We start from the raw sequence: 16,157 nt of genomic DNA, 5'->3' as shown, positions 1-16,157 counted from the left end.
TAATACCAAAACCCATTTATTAGTAAAATAACTAAAATAGTTTAAAAATATTATTCTTGTTGTATAGATTGCATCCAGTACAACGCATTTTTTATTTCATATAATTTTGCTCTATGCAAAAATGTAGTGATTAATTGATATTCTGTGCATGTGCGTTGTTTTGTGTTTAAAGTTGACATCATTGTTCCTCCTTCACACAACACTTTTGTTGTTAAACACAACATCCATTGTAACACCTAATAAATAATTCAGATTTTTTAAGGATATTTTAGACTATTATAGTTATTTTTTCTTTTTTACTAAAAACAAGATGTATTTTAATTTAAATAAAAAAGTACTTTATATTATTTATGTTGGTTGGTAACCATTAAGATTAAAACTTATAAACGTTAGATAATTGTTATAAATTTAAAAGTAATTCTTTGTGTGTTGTTAATGTACATAGTATATACTGCATTTACGTTTAGAAGTGACCCAGGGAAACGACTTATACTTATAAATGTAGTATAGTTCTGTTCATATTACTGGTTAAGTAGGGGAAACAGTTATGTGTGACCTGAGTCCATCGACAAAAACTGGTTGCCACCTGGGTGCTTCTAACCGTGAATGGAGTATAACATATTTAAGTTTAATGTATAAATACAAGAGCTGAGGAGACCACTTTAGGCCTGTTTTGTTGACATTTAGTTATCATATTAAATGAATCAAAGAAAAAATCAAAGTCAGGATTATTATTGCAGAAGGATATAGTTCTAGATAAGAAAGAATTTTTTAATTATAATTATAAGATAAGGTGTAGAAAAGTGAGAGAGATATGTGACAGACATTTTCAAACAGAATTCTAAAGTAGAATCTTAATAACAGAGTTAAATTATTTCTTGAATGAACCAATTAATTAGGATTTAAAGAAACATAATAACTAATATTTTTTTTTCAAACAGTTCAACCTAACTAATATATTTAAATGTTATATACCTCGTTACTTGTTGGCATCACATATTTTGTAATCCATGACGATGGTGCCCAAAGATATATCTGACAAACTGTAGCAGCAAATGAAGCATCTAATCTCTAAAAAATATAATTTATACATTAATTAAAACTTATAAGTTATAACAATATTTGAATAAATCATAGAATACTAATTAGGTAAAATAAATTTGAAAGACCTTTTATTATTACCTTAGACGTTGATCTTTGCAGTAATGAACGAATTAATGTTTGTATAACTAATGGTATGTCACTATTAAGTGCAGGAAGATCTTCTTCCTTGTATGTAGAATTGCGCAAAAATGGAGGTTTACCTCTTTCATAACTATAAAATGGATTACTACCAGTAAATATTTCATATGCCATTGCACCAACTGCCCATACATCTGCTTTTGAATAATCGATATGTCCAAATGTTCCTGGTCGAGCAGTGACAACCTTAAAATGAAATAAGTATAAACAAGGTAAATTATCATTAGTACAGATTGTACTAATTTTATACTTCTGGTGCCATCAGTGCTATATTTCCTCCACGATCAGTGTCAGCAGTTTTATATGGTAGATTAAGTCCATTATCTTTATCAGCAAGACAACACCCAAAATCTGTAACGACTAATGCTGGACATACATCATTACCTTCAGAGACATCTAATAAGATATTATCAGTTTTCAAATCCCTAGAATTACATTTATATGAAATATAAATATATATTTATACATAGAGAATACTTTAAATATATTTATACCTATGTGCCACATTTTGATTTGACAAATGAGAAACAGCTTCCAATAATTGAGCAAGCAGAAGTATTTTATCTCTAATTTTCAGTGATGGCGTCTTGGATAAATATTGCTTCAAACTCATGTCATATCTAATCCATAATAAAAGTGAATTCAAAACTTAATAAGCAATTAAATATAAATATTTTACTTTTTCATCACCAGAAATAGACTCATGTTTCGACCATAACCTTCTGGATTTATTCTAGTTGGTAGAGCTTGAGGATATAATGTATGTGAATCAATCAACTCTGGTATATAGTCCGCAAAGCACAAATGCATCATAACAATATTTGGATGTGGTGATAATTTAATCAAATTATGATCATAACTATAAAAAAAAAATTAACAATTTTTATTATACACATAGTAAATAAGTATGGAACTGATTATTTTCATAACAAAATTGTACTTTTTCTTTTGCAATTATTGACTTTTTTTAACCAATAAATATATAAAATCTAAAAATAGACTTAACCCAATAAGCCATTGCTGATCTGTTTTAGAAAAATTATGTTGAACAGAACGAGATGGAACTGTTTCTCTGCTCATAGCACGTAATATTGACATGGCATTACTTTCAGCATCATAATTAAACATCATTTTCACAGCCAAAGGATACTTTTTATATGATGACTCTTGTTTCAGAAATACATTACAAGGATCTGTAAATAAAAACAATATTTTAGAAAAATAATTTATTTACAAATTTATTATAAAATAGAGATTTATGCATTTATTTATTAAAATTATTTATATAATTTAATATAACATAGGTATTTGTAATTTTAATTATTGTTTAAATATTCTTAGCAAAAAATATAGTCAAAATAAAAATGTTTCAAATGTTTTATATCAATTAAATAGTATTAATAAAATTAAATGTTAGAACTAGATACCTGTATCCTCTTCAATTTTTCTTGCTTCGTATACAACAGCATTATTTCCTTTAGCAATAACAGATCCTAATTCAAACTGTTTTAAGCCCAAAGATGAATTTAAATTCAAACGTTCAGCAACTGTTAGGTTCTTTTGCATACGACCAACTGCTTCCTATTAAAAAGTAAAAAAACATAATGACTAACAAGTATATATATATATATATTTTAAACAGTTCATACTCTATAAAAACAAAGCACTTACTCGGATTTCCCAACAAACACCTTCCAACTGATTTTCATTTGTTATCAGACCATTACCAGAAGCTAAACTTATTCCAACAAGTGCGAAAAATGGTCTTGAGTTACCATACATAAGGTGCCTGGCCGTACGCCTTCGTAAGTCTGCTGATAGTGAGTTAGTTACCCGGCTTAGCAGGTTATCGACGAACGCTCTCCTGGCGAGGTTCCATCGGTTCTGCCAACCAGAACTCGGTGAACTATTATGATTGACGATTGGATTCAGCGCTTTGGTGTGAACACTTCGCGGTGCCACCTTGGTGCGCACCAATAGCCTGATGTCATTGGTACGGTTGAAGCGTAACAACGCCGTACCATTTCTGTAAAATACGCTGACCGTTAATCGGACAGACATTCAAAACACCAATAAACACGAACAGTACCGCCGTTAAGAATTGCGTGACTAATGAAACGCATCTGACGTAGTGATGTTCAGAAACAGAACAGAACTACCGAAGTTGCAGATGCAGTCATATTTTTAAAAATAGAATTGAGTTTTTGATGACATTGATTTCGCGACTCACTTAATCTGTTGTAGGTAGAGGTAAACGTAACACTTTTTAGTGTTTACTATAGATAAGTATATATACTACTGTTTACTGTCGTTTGTCCTGTATAGTAAAACTAGTAAAAGTGATTTTTTGTTTTCTGAATATAAACACCACCAGATACATAATATGCAGCTGATATTACTCTCTGCTGATAAGAACGAACATACATTTTGATAAGGACACTTGGTACACGGAACGACGGAACAAAACGTAACGAACTCCGTGATTGGCGTGATTGGATCTTGGATTAAGTACTACTATACTAGTTTATTAATAATAATATGATCTAAGTTTAGTTGTTAATATTATTAAAAATATATTAAAGCCGATCAAATTTGATTCAAAGACGCGGAAGTCAAAAATCTTCCACTTCCACTCTCTTGCGCGCGACTGAACGAAATTCAAATTGTTATAATCATGTTTATTTCGTCATAATCTATCCTTCCATGGTCGCCACAGTCCCAGCCCCACTCTTCACACTTTCACACTCAACATTCAATAATCAATAAGACGACACAAAATTAGTCATCATACTATACACATCAGTCCTACGGCATACTCAGAACTCAGAATACTGTTCTGTCTGTAGTACACTCATCGCCATTGCCCATTGCTGCTGAGCAAATAGTCGTCAAATCTGTTGTCACGTCTTGTCATTATTTTTGATCTCCAGAGTTTCCATAGTTATTTACCAACTGCGATCAAATAACAAACGTTATCGAATCCAAATTTCCAACGTATAATTCAACACATTCCAAGGTAATTATATTTTAATATCATTATGTTAATAATTCATTAATTATTTTTCTGGCCATGTTTATTCTCCTTTCGGTTTTTGTATGTAATCCAACGATTTTGTTTAGCGATATTGTGCTTTTGTATTTTTGAACACCGATTTCTTCTGAAAAATGTTTATTTTACCACGTACGAAACAAATACGGCATCGTCGGCATCAATTGCGTACGCTAGGGGCCGCCATTGTTGTTGTTGTACCATTAGTTGCGTAATCATCCGATCAAGGTTGTTTAGGTTTCCTTTGTCCCTGAATGGCTGTGTTATTTCGATTGACAATCGTTGTCTACTATATATATATTTTTTTTAAACCTAATAAGTTTTATATATTTAGATTTACTCATGATTGTTAATTTGTTATGCATCTTATATGGTTTTTATATTATTGGGTGTATTAATCACAAATCTTATAATACTGCCAATGTATAATAAGTGGAAAACTGTCACAGACATTTAGAATATTTACATTTGATCTGAAGTTTATTTATCATATTTAAAAATGATATTTTTTAACCACATATGTAGTCATGTAAAGTAGATAATTAAACTTTGTATTAAGTCTATTTCAGATGTTTTAATTATTGGTTCCTAAGTTAATACCATATTTATGGTTATTTGAATATTAGCAATTTTCATTAATAAGTTATCAATTTAATTACTTTTATGTTATGGTACTTAAAATAAATATTTTGTTGAACACAGTTGCTTTTTATGTTCCCTATCTTCATAAAAATTCAGAAAGAGTTGTATATTGATGTTTTAGTATTTTTTCCTCTTTTTTTGTCAACTTCCAATCAATGCTTTAGCTGAGATTTATACATTTTTAGGAAATATATTTATTTTAAATGTATATAATACAACATTTATAAAGATAATAAAAAAAAATATAATATTTCCACTTATTTATTTGTTGTATATAAAATTATATATAAGTACTATAATATAAAGACATTAAACTAGTTATTAATATGGATGTAGGTCACATACAGTTAGGTTAAGTGTGACAATAGTATACTTATTTAAACTTGTTTCATTTGGTCTCATTTAGTTCATTTAGTCTCCGATCAGTCTTGTAAAAATACCATATAATAAAATTAATAATACTATTAGCATTCTTGTTTGTATTTATTCAAGGCTTACTTCAAGGTTGGTTATTTTTTAATAAATTATCTCAAAGAAAAAAAAAATATTTATAAATAAGTAATTTAATATTACTTTTAATTGTGCAGGTTTTGACTATCTAATCATGTTTGCTATTAAAGAAAATATATAGCTTTAAATAGAGCCTTTTTTTTATGCTATTACATATTTTTTGAATTTTTGTCAATAATCTTTAAGAATCATAATAGCATGACATTTTTGCATGTTTCTGCATATTAAATAGTGTTTGCATATTTTTACAAAACTAATAATATATTGCTTATTAAAGCAAACCATTTTTTAAAAAAAAAGTAAAGTATTATTATACATTTCATTACTAGTCAAATAAATTAAAATACTTTCAATATACATCTACTATGATACAATAATACTTTTAAAGATAATTTTATTAAATTGTATGATAAAAATAGATAATGAGTTTTCACTCTTGCATCAATTAAAATATTAATACCTAATCATAAAAATGATTTTATCAAACTTAAACATATTATAGTTATTAAAATTATACTCATATTATTTAAGTACCAATATTAACTATGTAATGTTTTCATTTTCAGTTTCAAAATGCAGATCTTTGTGAAAACTTTGACTGGCAAAACCATCACTTTAGAAGTAGAATCCTCAGATTCTATTGAAAATGTGAAAGCTAAAATCCAGGACAAGGAAGGAATCCCACCAGACCAACAGCGATTGATTTTTGCCGGAAAACAATTGGAGGATGGACGTACATTATCTGACTATAATATTCAGAAAGAATCAACTTTACATTTGGTTCTACGTCTCCGTGGTGGAATGCAAATTTTTGTGAAAACATTGACTGGCAAAACCATCACTTTAGAAGTGGAATCCTCAGATTCTATTGAAAATGTGAAAGCTAAAATCCAGGACAAGGAAGGAATCCCACCAGACCAACAGCGATTGATTTTTGCCGGAAAACAATTGGAGGATGGACGTACATTATCTGACTATAATATTCAGAAAGAATCAACTTTACATTTGGTTCTACGTCTCCGTGGTGGAATGCAAATTTTTGTGAAAACATTGACTGGCAAAACCATCACTTTAGAAGTGGAATCTTCAGATTCTATTGAAAATGTGAAAGCTAAAATCCAGGACAAGGAAGGAATCCCACCAGACCAACAGCGATTGATTTTTGCCGGAAAACAATTGGAGGATGGACGTACATTATCTGACTATAATATTCAGAAAGAATCAACTTTACATTTGGTTCTACGTCTTCGTGGTGGAATGCAAATTTTTGTGAAAACATTGACTGGCAAAACCATCACTTTAGAAGTGGAATCTTCAGATTCTATTGAAAATGTGAAAGCTAAAATCCAGGACAAGGAAGGAATCCCACCAGACCAACAGCGATTGATTTTTGCCGGAAAACAATTGGAGGATGGACGTACATTATCTGACTATAATATTCAGAAAGAATCAACTTTACATTTGGTTCTACGTCTCCGTGGTGGAATGCAAATTTTTGTGAAAACATTGACTGGCAAAACCATCACTTTAGAAGTGGAATCTTCAGATTCTATTGAAAATGTGAAAGCTAAAATCCAGGACAAGGAAGGAATCCCACCAGACCAACAGCGATTGATTTTTGCCGGAAAACAATTGGAGGATGGACGTACATTATCTGACTATAATATTCAGAAAGAATCAACTTTACATTTGGTTCTACGTCTTCGTGGTGGAATGCAAATTTTTGTGAAAACATTGACTGGCAAAACCATCACTTTAGAAGTGGAATCTTCAGATTCTATTGAAAATGTGAAAGCTAAAATCCAGGACAAGGAAGGAATCCCACCAGACCAACAGCGATTGATTTTTGCCGGAAAACAATTGGAGGATGGACGTACATTATCTGACTATAATATTCAGAAAGAATCAACTTTACATTTGGTTCTACGTCTTCGTGGTGGAATGCAAATTTTTGTGAAAACATTGACTGGCAAAACCATCACTTTAGAAGTGGAATCCTCAGATTCTATTGAAAATGTGAAAGCTAAAATCCAGGACAAGGAAGGAATCCCACCAGACCAACAGCGATTGATTTTTGCCGGAAAACAATTGGAGGATGGACGTACATTATCTGACTATAATATTCAGAAAGAATCAACTTTACATTTGGTTCTACGTCTCCGTGGTGGAATGTAAATCTTTGTGAAAACATCATAATCTCATCAGACCAACAGTGATTGAACTTGTCAAAAGCAATAAGAAGATCATAATTAGTGTTTTTTTACTATATATTATAAAAACATTTTAATTATATAATATAATAAATAACAAATTAAAATTCTTTGTTTATTCATTTCATATTATAGTTTACCAACAACAATATACATATGTTATTTTGCAAATACTGATATGGTTTACATTTTTATAATTTTAGGTAACTCCATCATTTTTTTTTTACTTATATACTTTTTCCATAATAATAAATATACAAATGTCTGTATATACTATATTCTTAAAACTATATTTTTCCAAAAATTATAAATATTTTAAATAATTCATATATTTCGATTTTAGTCCTTTTGTCCTTCAATCAGCATTGTCTGATTGTGTGTGTATGTGTACTTATGCTATTTCACTTGCTGTAAAATTTGAAATTAATTAATATATTCTAAAGAAATTAACTTTTTTAATTTAATTAAAGTTTAATAGTTGTACATACTAGTGGTTAGATAGAAATCTCAAATCACTGATTTTGTGTTTTTAATAGATACTAAATTTAATGGCAATTATAGATAGATGAATTTTTACTTTAAAATCTATACTACCTCCACAACTTATCAATAATTTTACATTTCTACCACTTGATAATTGTACAGATGTTAAATAGGTAAATTTCTGTATTATTATATTTTTACTTGTGCGCTTGGTATATATCTACTAAAACCAATTTGTACACATTGCCATGAATACAATTAGTACTTCAATTTTAGATAAATAATTTTTACATGCCTATTAATAGGATATTTTACAAGTAAGCATTATTAAATATACTATAAGATTCATAATGATGAATGGTTGAACAATTTAAATCTAATTGTTTTGAGTAAAATAATAAAAAAGCTTTTTTCTTTAAATGTGTATATTTATGCTAGAAAAGCTTAATCTTTATTCTTTATTTTTAAACAAATAGTACTACATATAATATATTTAATAACAATGATTTATTAATATACAGATAGCAATAGGTAAGTAGGTTTTATAATGCAAATTTAAAGGTCATGAAATATATTAATTGTATATATTCCCTGGGACATAAGTTAATATTTTTGTATAGCCCCAACTGAACATAATTTTATTTAGAAGTATGATAAATGTAACTTACTACATTATATAATATATGCTATACATTGCCTATTACACAAAATAGAATTTCCAACAGAACTGATGGTATTATTATAACTTAATATCATATTTTGCTATAATTTTATTTTATTGTATGTTTAAAAGAATTTTATTTTTTACAATTCAAATTTATGTTGTTAGTTTTATTATTAGAATGAATTAACCGTTTTTCAAACTTAAAGTTTAGAACATTATTTGTGTCTTGTTATGGTAATTTAATTTTTAAGCAAATTGTATGTAAAATATTGATAACTAAAATTAAAATATTTAAAAAAAACCAACAAACTAACAAATATAATGTTTTAATAATTAAGTTTGTCAAATCACTAATAATAAATCCAAAATTGGAACTGCAGAACACACATTTTAGGCATGTTGTCCATTAAGACGACTACACATAGAGGTAATTATAAATAATTTATGAATTATTGCCCACTTCATAAAATAAAAATTGTGATTAAGTTTTAAATCTCTGAAAAATTTTTTAGTGCTTTACCTTATATTTTTTTTTTAAAGAATTTTCAATACTAAGGTTTCAAGGATTATTATGATATAATGATATATCAATTTAAATAAATTTTCTTAAGTTATAAGATTTATCAATTAATTAATTTTTTAGAAACAAATAGTTTTAAAATTAATTATACTTGAGATAAATAATTATAAAATATATCATGTAATATTATTAAGTATTTAGTTCATACATTTCTCAATATACACGATACAAACATTTAATGTTGCTAAATACTACCATCATTTCCTTTACACAAATCACTAATATCATTAGTAATAATTTGTAATATTTATCACAGGAGCAATTTATTTTCATAAAATTAATACATTTTCAGTAAAAAATTGGTTTATTTTTAAATATTATACAAATATAAATTCATTAAGATTTTTTTTATTAGTTCATACATATCATACATGAAAAAAAAAATATATTTCACAGTTACAGAATAAATGAAATAAAATATTTAATTCATAGACAAAGAGTTGTATAATCTAATATTTATTGAACAATAAAAATGATTATTGGTTATTCATTTTAAAATAAATATCTGCACACATCAGAATATGTATACCTATCTATTATGTTATAATAGTTACTTAATTGACACAAAATTCAATAAAATTATGAAATATACTAAAGTACTACTAGTACTTAATTTAATAAGAAAAATTAAATATGTTAAACCTACAAGTTGTCACTAATTATTAAAATGATAGCATAACTTCTCTTTAAAAATCCATATTATAATTAAATAGATATATAACAAAAGTATGAATATTTTAAATATAAAATTATGATGGGATTGACAAAATATTAGATAATCATTTGTGGATAAAAATAAATTACTTTTCTTCGCACCATTCATTTTCTTTACGTACTTGTTCCTCCTCGGCAGCTGAGAAATCATTTTTAATATTGAACGTTTTCCTTATTTCCTCGGGAGTTTTTCCCTTAATCATATTAGCAACGGTCTTACAAGTAACGTCTAACAAGCCTTTGATGTCCAAATAGTTAGCAGCCAATATGAGTTCAAATAGTGTACCCTGATCCACTTTCAGGAAATCGGCATCCCAGCTGGATATATCGTCTGTACGCTTTTCGCGTCCTTCGTCATCCTCAGTTGCAGGTGGGTCGTCCTTGTGGTAGGTTGCCCACTGGATGACTTTCTTCAATATTCCAGCGTTCACGTTTGGCAACGGCACAATTTCTTCGTCTTCTTCTTCTAAACCCAAATCCTCAACCATAGTTTTGATAGTAACCGATGCTTTGGCGATCTCGAAATCAACTTGAAACACTTCACCATCCGAACTTTGCAATTTGATCATCGGCATCTTGATGCAAATAAGTCTTCCTCGAATGACTAGGTAAGATTTACTATAATATAATTTACTATTTTATAATTACTTATTAATTTTCTATCAGATCGTTGTTTTGTTTAATATTGTTCAATGTTGTAATATTTGTAAATTGAAAACTGTTAAAAATAAAAATAAGATGTTCATATATATTATATCTTAAATGTATAAGAATCAAGTATCAACAATATTTTTATCATATCCAGATGACAGATCGGGAAAACAAAAACATCCGACCAATTAGTGTTTTTGCTTAATGTCGTTTACCCGGTATAACGATGAAGTTGTTTGTTCACATTAAGTTGTTGGTGGTCAACAACTTCTACATAGACGACTCCCCTTCCACACCATATTATCTTAAATCGTGACCATAAAGGTGTTTTTTATCTATATGATAACAACATAGACATAACACAGAATAGATTCAATTATATTGTGTCTATGAATAACACTGATGAATAGAGTACATTTGATTAAAAACATGTTAAATAGGTCTCATTTTTTATGACTAACATTTTATTTTGTAATTTTGTACTTTTGCAGTATTAATTAGATGATTAAGTGATATTATTACTGAAAATATTAAAAAAAGGATAAATGATATTTAAAATTACTAAATTCAAAACAATTTCTTATCATTTCATCCAGTATTATTTAAATAAAATACTATATTATACATCTAGGAAATATAGAGGTTCGACTATATATTTCTGCCTTTTAAAATTCTTGACACTATAAATTTCTAAATTTCTTATAGATTTATAGATATAATTTTCAATTGATTCTACTGATACGCAATAAGCTATTTTATTTCTTGACAATGGATAATAATAGCAGTGTCATTGCTGGAAACTCAGTAGTATTTTTGGATATTGAAATTGCCCAAGAAAAAAGTGAGTAAAATGTTCAGTTAAATAACAATACATCTTTGCAATGTTTCTTGGTAATCTAATAAATTTACTGAATTATTCGTTTTTATTTTTACAGTTGGACGTATTGTCATTGAATTGTTTAATGATGTAGTGCCTAAGACTGCTGAAAATTTTAGAGCTCTTTGTACTGGTGAAAGAGGTAATGGTTTATCAGGAAAGCCACTGCATTTAAAAGGGTCATTATTCCATCGAGGTAATTAACTACAATATAGTAATTTATAAAATAAAATAGCTTACATAAATACTTAATAATTTGATATAATAGAAACAAGACTGATTTCTATTAGATGAGTTTTTTTATAACATACCTAAATAATAATTATTAATAGATCTATAAAAATATAAATTCTAATTATGTTACGCATTACATTCTGTCGTCTAATTATAACCTTGTGAACTAATTTTAAAATTTTTTATAGTTTCTAAACAATTTATTCATACGTATGTATAAACTGAACTGTAGATAATACACACCAAAAAACTTATAAATATTTGAGTTGCTACAAATTGAACAACAATGTAATATTTTGACATTCATTATTTTTTCACGACTCACAAACATAAAAAATTGCAAAACATGGTAGCCATCGACTATATATAAATATTTTTATAATTATATTGAGTTTTTTTTATTAAAAATTAATTTTACTCTCAAAAAACATAAAAAAATAATAATAATAATTTTGATTAAGTAAAAATCAGAATTGTGACACTTTTTTATTATCATTTTAGCTGTTCCAGAATTTATGATCCAGGGTGGTGACATTACTGCTGGTAATGGATCTGGCGGTGAAAGTATATATGGTTTGTTTTTTGAGGATGAAAACTTTAAATTGCTGGTAAATTACATTAATACTAAGTATTTATAAGTGTAATTTACAATATAATTTTTAATATAAAATAAAAAAAAGATTTTATAATATCTAATATAATAATAAACATTAGGTAATTAGTAAAATTGTATTAAAAATATTATTATTATTTGAAAGGAAAAAAATTACCCAGTGCCCGCACCTATGTAATCTGATATCACATCCATAACTAAATGTTTATTCTAGACATTTTTATTATGTAATACCAATTTTAACGATATTTATTGTACATTGGGTTTTAATCAGTAGTTGAATCTGTTTCCGTCTTTTTATATTTACATCAAAAATATGATCATAATTAAGTGGTAGAAAATCGTAAAATAAATCATTATGATTGTGATTGTATTATATATTTTAACTGATACAAAATGTGAAACGATAGTAAGATAAATTAATTTTAACTCAGACAAAATGGGAGTAATACAGCTAGTATAAGATAAATATATTTTACTCATAAAAAAAATCTAAAATATATTTTGAAAAAAAGTATTGAAACTAGTTAATTTATGTACGGAAAAGCAGTAAGGACATCATTGATCTTTTATAGTACCTAAATCAAATGTATAACTTTTAAAATCTGATTTTATTTCTTACACTGTGTTGAGTGATTGTACTTGATTGGAAATATTGAACTGTTTGATTATGTTGTAATATTCCAATAGGTACATAAATGTACTACTTTATACCTCATTTTTATTAATCTAAAGCTTTACAAATACACATCTAAATCATGGTTTAACTAAGTACTTCAGTTATATAATAGATTTATGTCATATACTTATACACACCTTAATAGTATTTTTTATATTATAATAAAATATATTGTTTTATTTATTATATTATGTATTTAATTCTATCTCTAGCATGAAGAACCTGGAGTCTTAAGTATGGCAAACACAGGCCATAAAAATACTAATAACTCCCAATTTTTCATCACAACTGCTCCATGTTCACATTTGGATGGTAAGAATGTTGTTTTTGGAAAAGTGATAAAAGGATTTTGTGTAGTTCAAACAATTTCTACCACTACTACTAATAATGATATCCCTATTAATGTAAGTAAACTAATGCTAATATGTAATATATTTACTAATTTGATTTTATCTATGTTTAATAATATATTTCTAATATTAAAAATTATGTATTAGACTCTGAATGAAGTGATGAATGTATTGATTTTACAATGATATGTGTTTTTTATTTTTATTTTTATGTCTGTCATCACATTATTAAGTAGAAATAAAGCTTTGATTTTTGATGAAATTCATCTAGTTTGTACTTTAAGGGGTCAAAAGTAAAAAAAAGTTCAGTAGTTTAGGAAAAATCCTAAAAGAGTAACCGTAAAACAGTTATTTTTACACATAATTAGTTTTCGACAAAATCAATTTATTTATTTTGCCGTAACACAAAAACGAATCATTGTAAATACTTGAAATGTTCATCAAATGTTTATATTAATATTATCTATTTACGATTAATTTTTCAAAATATTTTGACTTTTTTAAGCTATTTAAAATTTCAGAATCATTTAGAATTGTTTTTCATATTCAATGATACCTGTCATTTCTTCAAATTTAACACATCCATTATAGTGACCTACTCTCCTCTCTACTATACAGCAGAGCGATATCCACTTGCCCACCTTTTTTTTTTTAATTATGAAAAAATAATCCTACTGACTATAGTATTTTACCAATTATGTTTGAAAGCAATTGCTGAAGTTTGTTGATAAAAAATTAAATTTTTACTAATCTTAAAAAGTCTGTATGTAGAATTGTAGACTAATATATAATAAAAATAGTAAATACATTTTGATCAAGTAGAACATTTTGATACTCAATTGATACGTAGTAGCTAGATATTGACTTGGAGATAAGTTAATCTAATTTATCTTAGTATTTCTGTATTTCATTAGTATACCGCACATATAACTATTTGAACGTTTTATTTCTATATTAAGCTGGTACACTCCAATATCTCTCTTGAAAATCTTGCTGTGTTTCTTTAACTGGTGATTGGTAATCCAAATTATAATAAAAAATATTTTGTATTTATTAATCATGTTTTTATGATTTCAGCCTTGTATAATCACAGATTGTGGTGAGCTATCACGTGATAGTAATACTTGGAATATTAATGAAAATGATGCAACCAGTGATGTTTTTCCCCCTTTCCCCGAAGATTGGACTGTTCAGCCAGTTGATCTTGATGTAATTACTTAATAGTTAGTATTGTACTCTGAATTTTTTTGTTTATTAAAATACTATTTTTTCAAGGTTATACAAATCTGTGATGTTCTAAATAAAATCAAAGAATCAGGAAACCAATTTTTTAGCTGCAAAAATTATTCATGTGCTAGACGAAAATATGACAAAGTGTTACGATATTTTGAATGGTAAGTATTTTTAATGTTTTAAATTATCTATTATTATTTCAATCTATTATATTATATTTGCATGTATTTTACTTAGTTTTTGAACGTTAAATTATTAAAAGTCAATATTAATATTATTATTTTTATTATGGGGTAATAATAATTATTTGGTATATTTAAAATAAGATACTTATATTAAATACAATAAATTCATATTTTACAGGTATAAAAGTTATCATAAAAATTCTAAAATGGACTTTAAAACGTTGGAAACTATACAAACAAATACATTGTTAAATTTGTCCACTGTTCACTTGAAAGAAAAAAATTACAAAATTGCAATTGAATTATCAGAACAAGTAAATATTATAAAAAAAATATTTTTGGACTTAGTTAATAGTATATTACCATATTATAATTTAAAACTGGTATGAAAAAATCAATAAATCTAACTAGGCAAAATCTCTTAGTACTTATTGTAAAATATTATAATTTATGTTAAACTATTAAACATTATGTAATTTTTTTCAACTAATTCAAAATTGCTTTTTGTTACAGGTTTTAAACATAGATTGTAATAATGGAAAGGCTTTTTTTCGCCTTGGTAAGGCATTTGGTTCACTCAATAATTATGAAAAAGCAATAAAATATTACAAGCAAGCTTTAGACATTTTTCCAAATGAAAAAAATATTTTATCCGAGTTAAAAAGAGTAAAACAAGCTCAAAAGCAATATTTAGTAATGGAAAAAAAACTTTACTCAAAAATGTTTTCATCTTAGGAAAATAGATTTTAGAAAATAATATATTATAATTATACTTTTAAGCAAATTACTCTTTATTGTTGATGAAGTAAAGGTGGTTTAATTTTTGATAATTTATAAATATTATAATTTTGATATCAAATAATGTTAACTTTTTTGTAATTTAAAAATAGTATTTTTCGTATTATTGTTAAAATTTATGTTTAATATAAAATATTATTGCCTAAATACTTAAATAACAAACATAAAATTCTTGATAATTGAGATATAATTTTAAGATATATACTATTACTTGCACATATACAAATAAATTAATATTTACTATTTTATAAAAAAGTTTATACAATTGAGATATAATTTTATTTTATAGCTTTATATGTGAAAGAAAATGAGTTAGTAAAATAAGAAAGTGCAATGTTCAGTTTTTAATACATGATAAATATTTATTTATCTTTCAAGTTTTCTTCAAACATAGTAAATTTGTACATTCTTAGTTTTTTACTTCTTTTTTATAGCATCAGTTT

The 16,157-nt window shown here is 26.6% G+C and overlaps 3 protein-coding genes and 1 pseudogene across 7 annotated transcripts; 2 read left to right on the top strand and 2 right to left on the bottom strand.

Annotated features, from left to right (window-relative positions):
- On the bottom strand, positions 1–3,624 carry LOC113552394 (serine/threonine-protein kinase PINK1, mitochondrial). Of its 2 annotated transcripts, XM_026955278.1 has the most exons (10): positions 3,332–3,624; positions 2,914–3,268; positions 2,670–2,823; positions 2,249–2,435; positions 1,922–2,101; positions 1,737–1,862; positions 1,493–1,667; positions 1,183–1,428; positions 976–1,071; positions 1–236 (listed from the first exon to the last, which is right to left on the bottom strand). In XM_026955278.1, the coding sequence occupies exons 2-10, from the start codon at positions 3,022–3,024 to the stop codon at positions 51–53; spliced, it is 1,461 nt and encodes a 486-aa protein (XP_026811079.1). In that variant the 5' UTR covers positions 3,025–3,268; positions 3,332–3,624; the 3' UTR covers positions 1–50. The 2 variants fall into 2 exon arrangements, with proteins under 2 accessions (XP_026811079.1, XP_026811078.1); XM_026955277.1 differs by lacking the exon at positions 3,332–3,624 and having other exon boundaries at positions 2,914–3,303.
- A 408-nt stretch (positions 3,625–4,032) lies between these two features.
- Positions 4,033–7,741, top strand: LOC113552395 (polyubiquitin). 3 transcript variants are annotated; one of them, XM_026955280.1, is made up of 3 exons: positions 4,033–4,258; positions 6,010–7,358; positions 7,587–7,736. In XM_026955280.1, exons 2-3 carry the CDS (start codon positions 6,017–6,019, stop codon positions 7,616–7,618), a joined length of 1,374 nt encoding a protein of 457 aa, XP_026811081.1. In that variant the 5' UTR covers positions 4,033–4,258; positions 6,010–6,016; the 3' UTR covers positions 7,619–7,736. The 3 variants fall into 3 exon arrangements, with proteins under 3 accessions (XP_026811081.1, XP_026811082.1, XP_026811080.1); XM_026955281.1 differs by having other exon boundaries at positions 6,010–7,363; positions 7,592–7,669; XM_026955279.1 differs by having other exon boundaries at positions 4,034–4,258; positions 6,010–7,741.
- Positions 7,742–9,954: 2,213 nt separating this feature from the next.
- Positions 9,955–10,853, bottom strand: LOC113552925 (annotated as a pseudogene).
- A 352-nt stretch (positions 10,854–11,205) lies between these two features.
- LOC113551479 (peptidyl-prolyl cis-trans isomerase D) lies at positions 11,206–15,738 on the top strand. Of its 2 annotated transcripts, XM_026953745.1 has the most exons (9): positions 11,206–11,387; positions 11,451–11,586; positions 11,681–11,818; positions 12,358–12,464; positions 13,361–13,552; positions 14,576–14,707; positions 14,774–14,892; positions 15,095–15,230; positions 15,430–15,738. In XM_026953745.1, the coding sequence occupies exons 2-9, from the start codon at positions 11,514–11,516 to the stop codon at positions 15,649–15,651; spliced, it is 1,119 nt and encodes a 372-aa protein (XP_026809546.1). In that variant the 5' UTR covers positions 11,206–11,387; positions 11,451–11,513; the 3' UTR covers positions 15,652–15,738. The 2 variants fall into 2 exon arrangements, with proteins under 2 accessions (XP_026809546.1, XP_026809545.1); XM_026953744.1 differs by having other exon boundaries at positions 11,206–11,586.
- Positions 15,739–16,157: the final 419 nt, after the last annotated feature.

Source organism: Rhopalosiphum maidis, chromosome 2, assembly GCF_003676215.2.
Source record: "Rhopalosiphum maidis isolate BTI-1 chromosome 2, ASM367621v3, whole genome shotgun sequence".
In the NCBI taxonomy this organism is placed as follows: domain Eukaryota; kingdom Metazoa; phylum Arthropoda; class Insecta; order Hemiptera; family Aphididae; genus Rhopalosiphum; species Rhopalosiphum maidis.
Note: the sequence above shows the minus strand (reverse complement) of the source record. Positions and strands in the feature narration are given on the sequence as shown.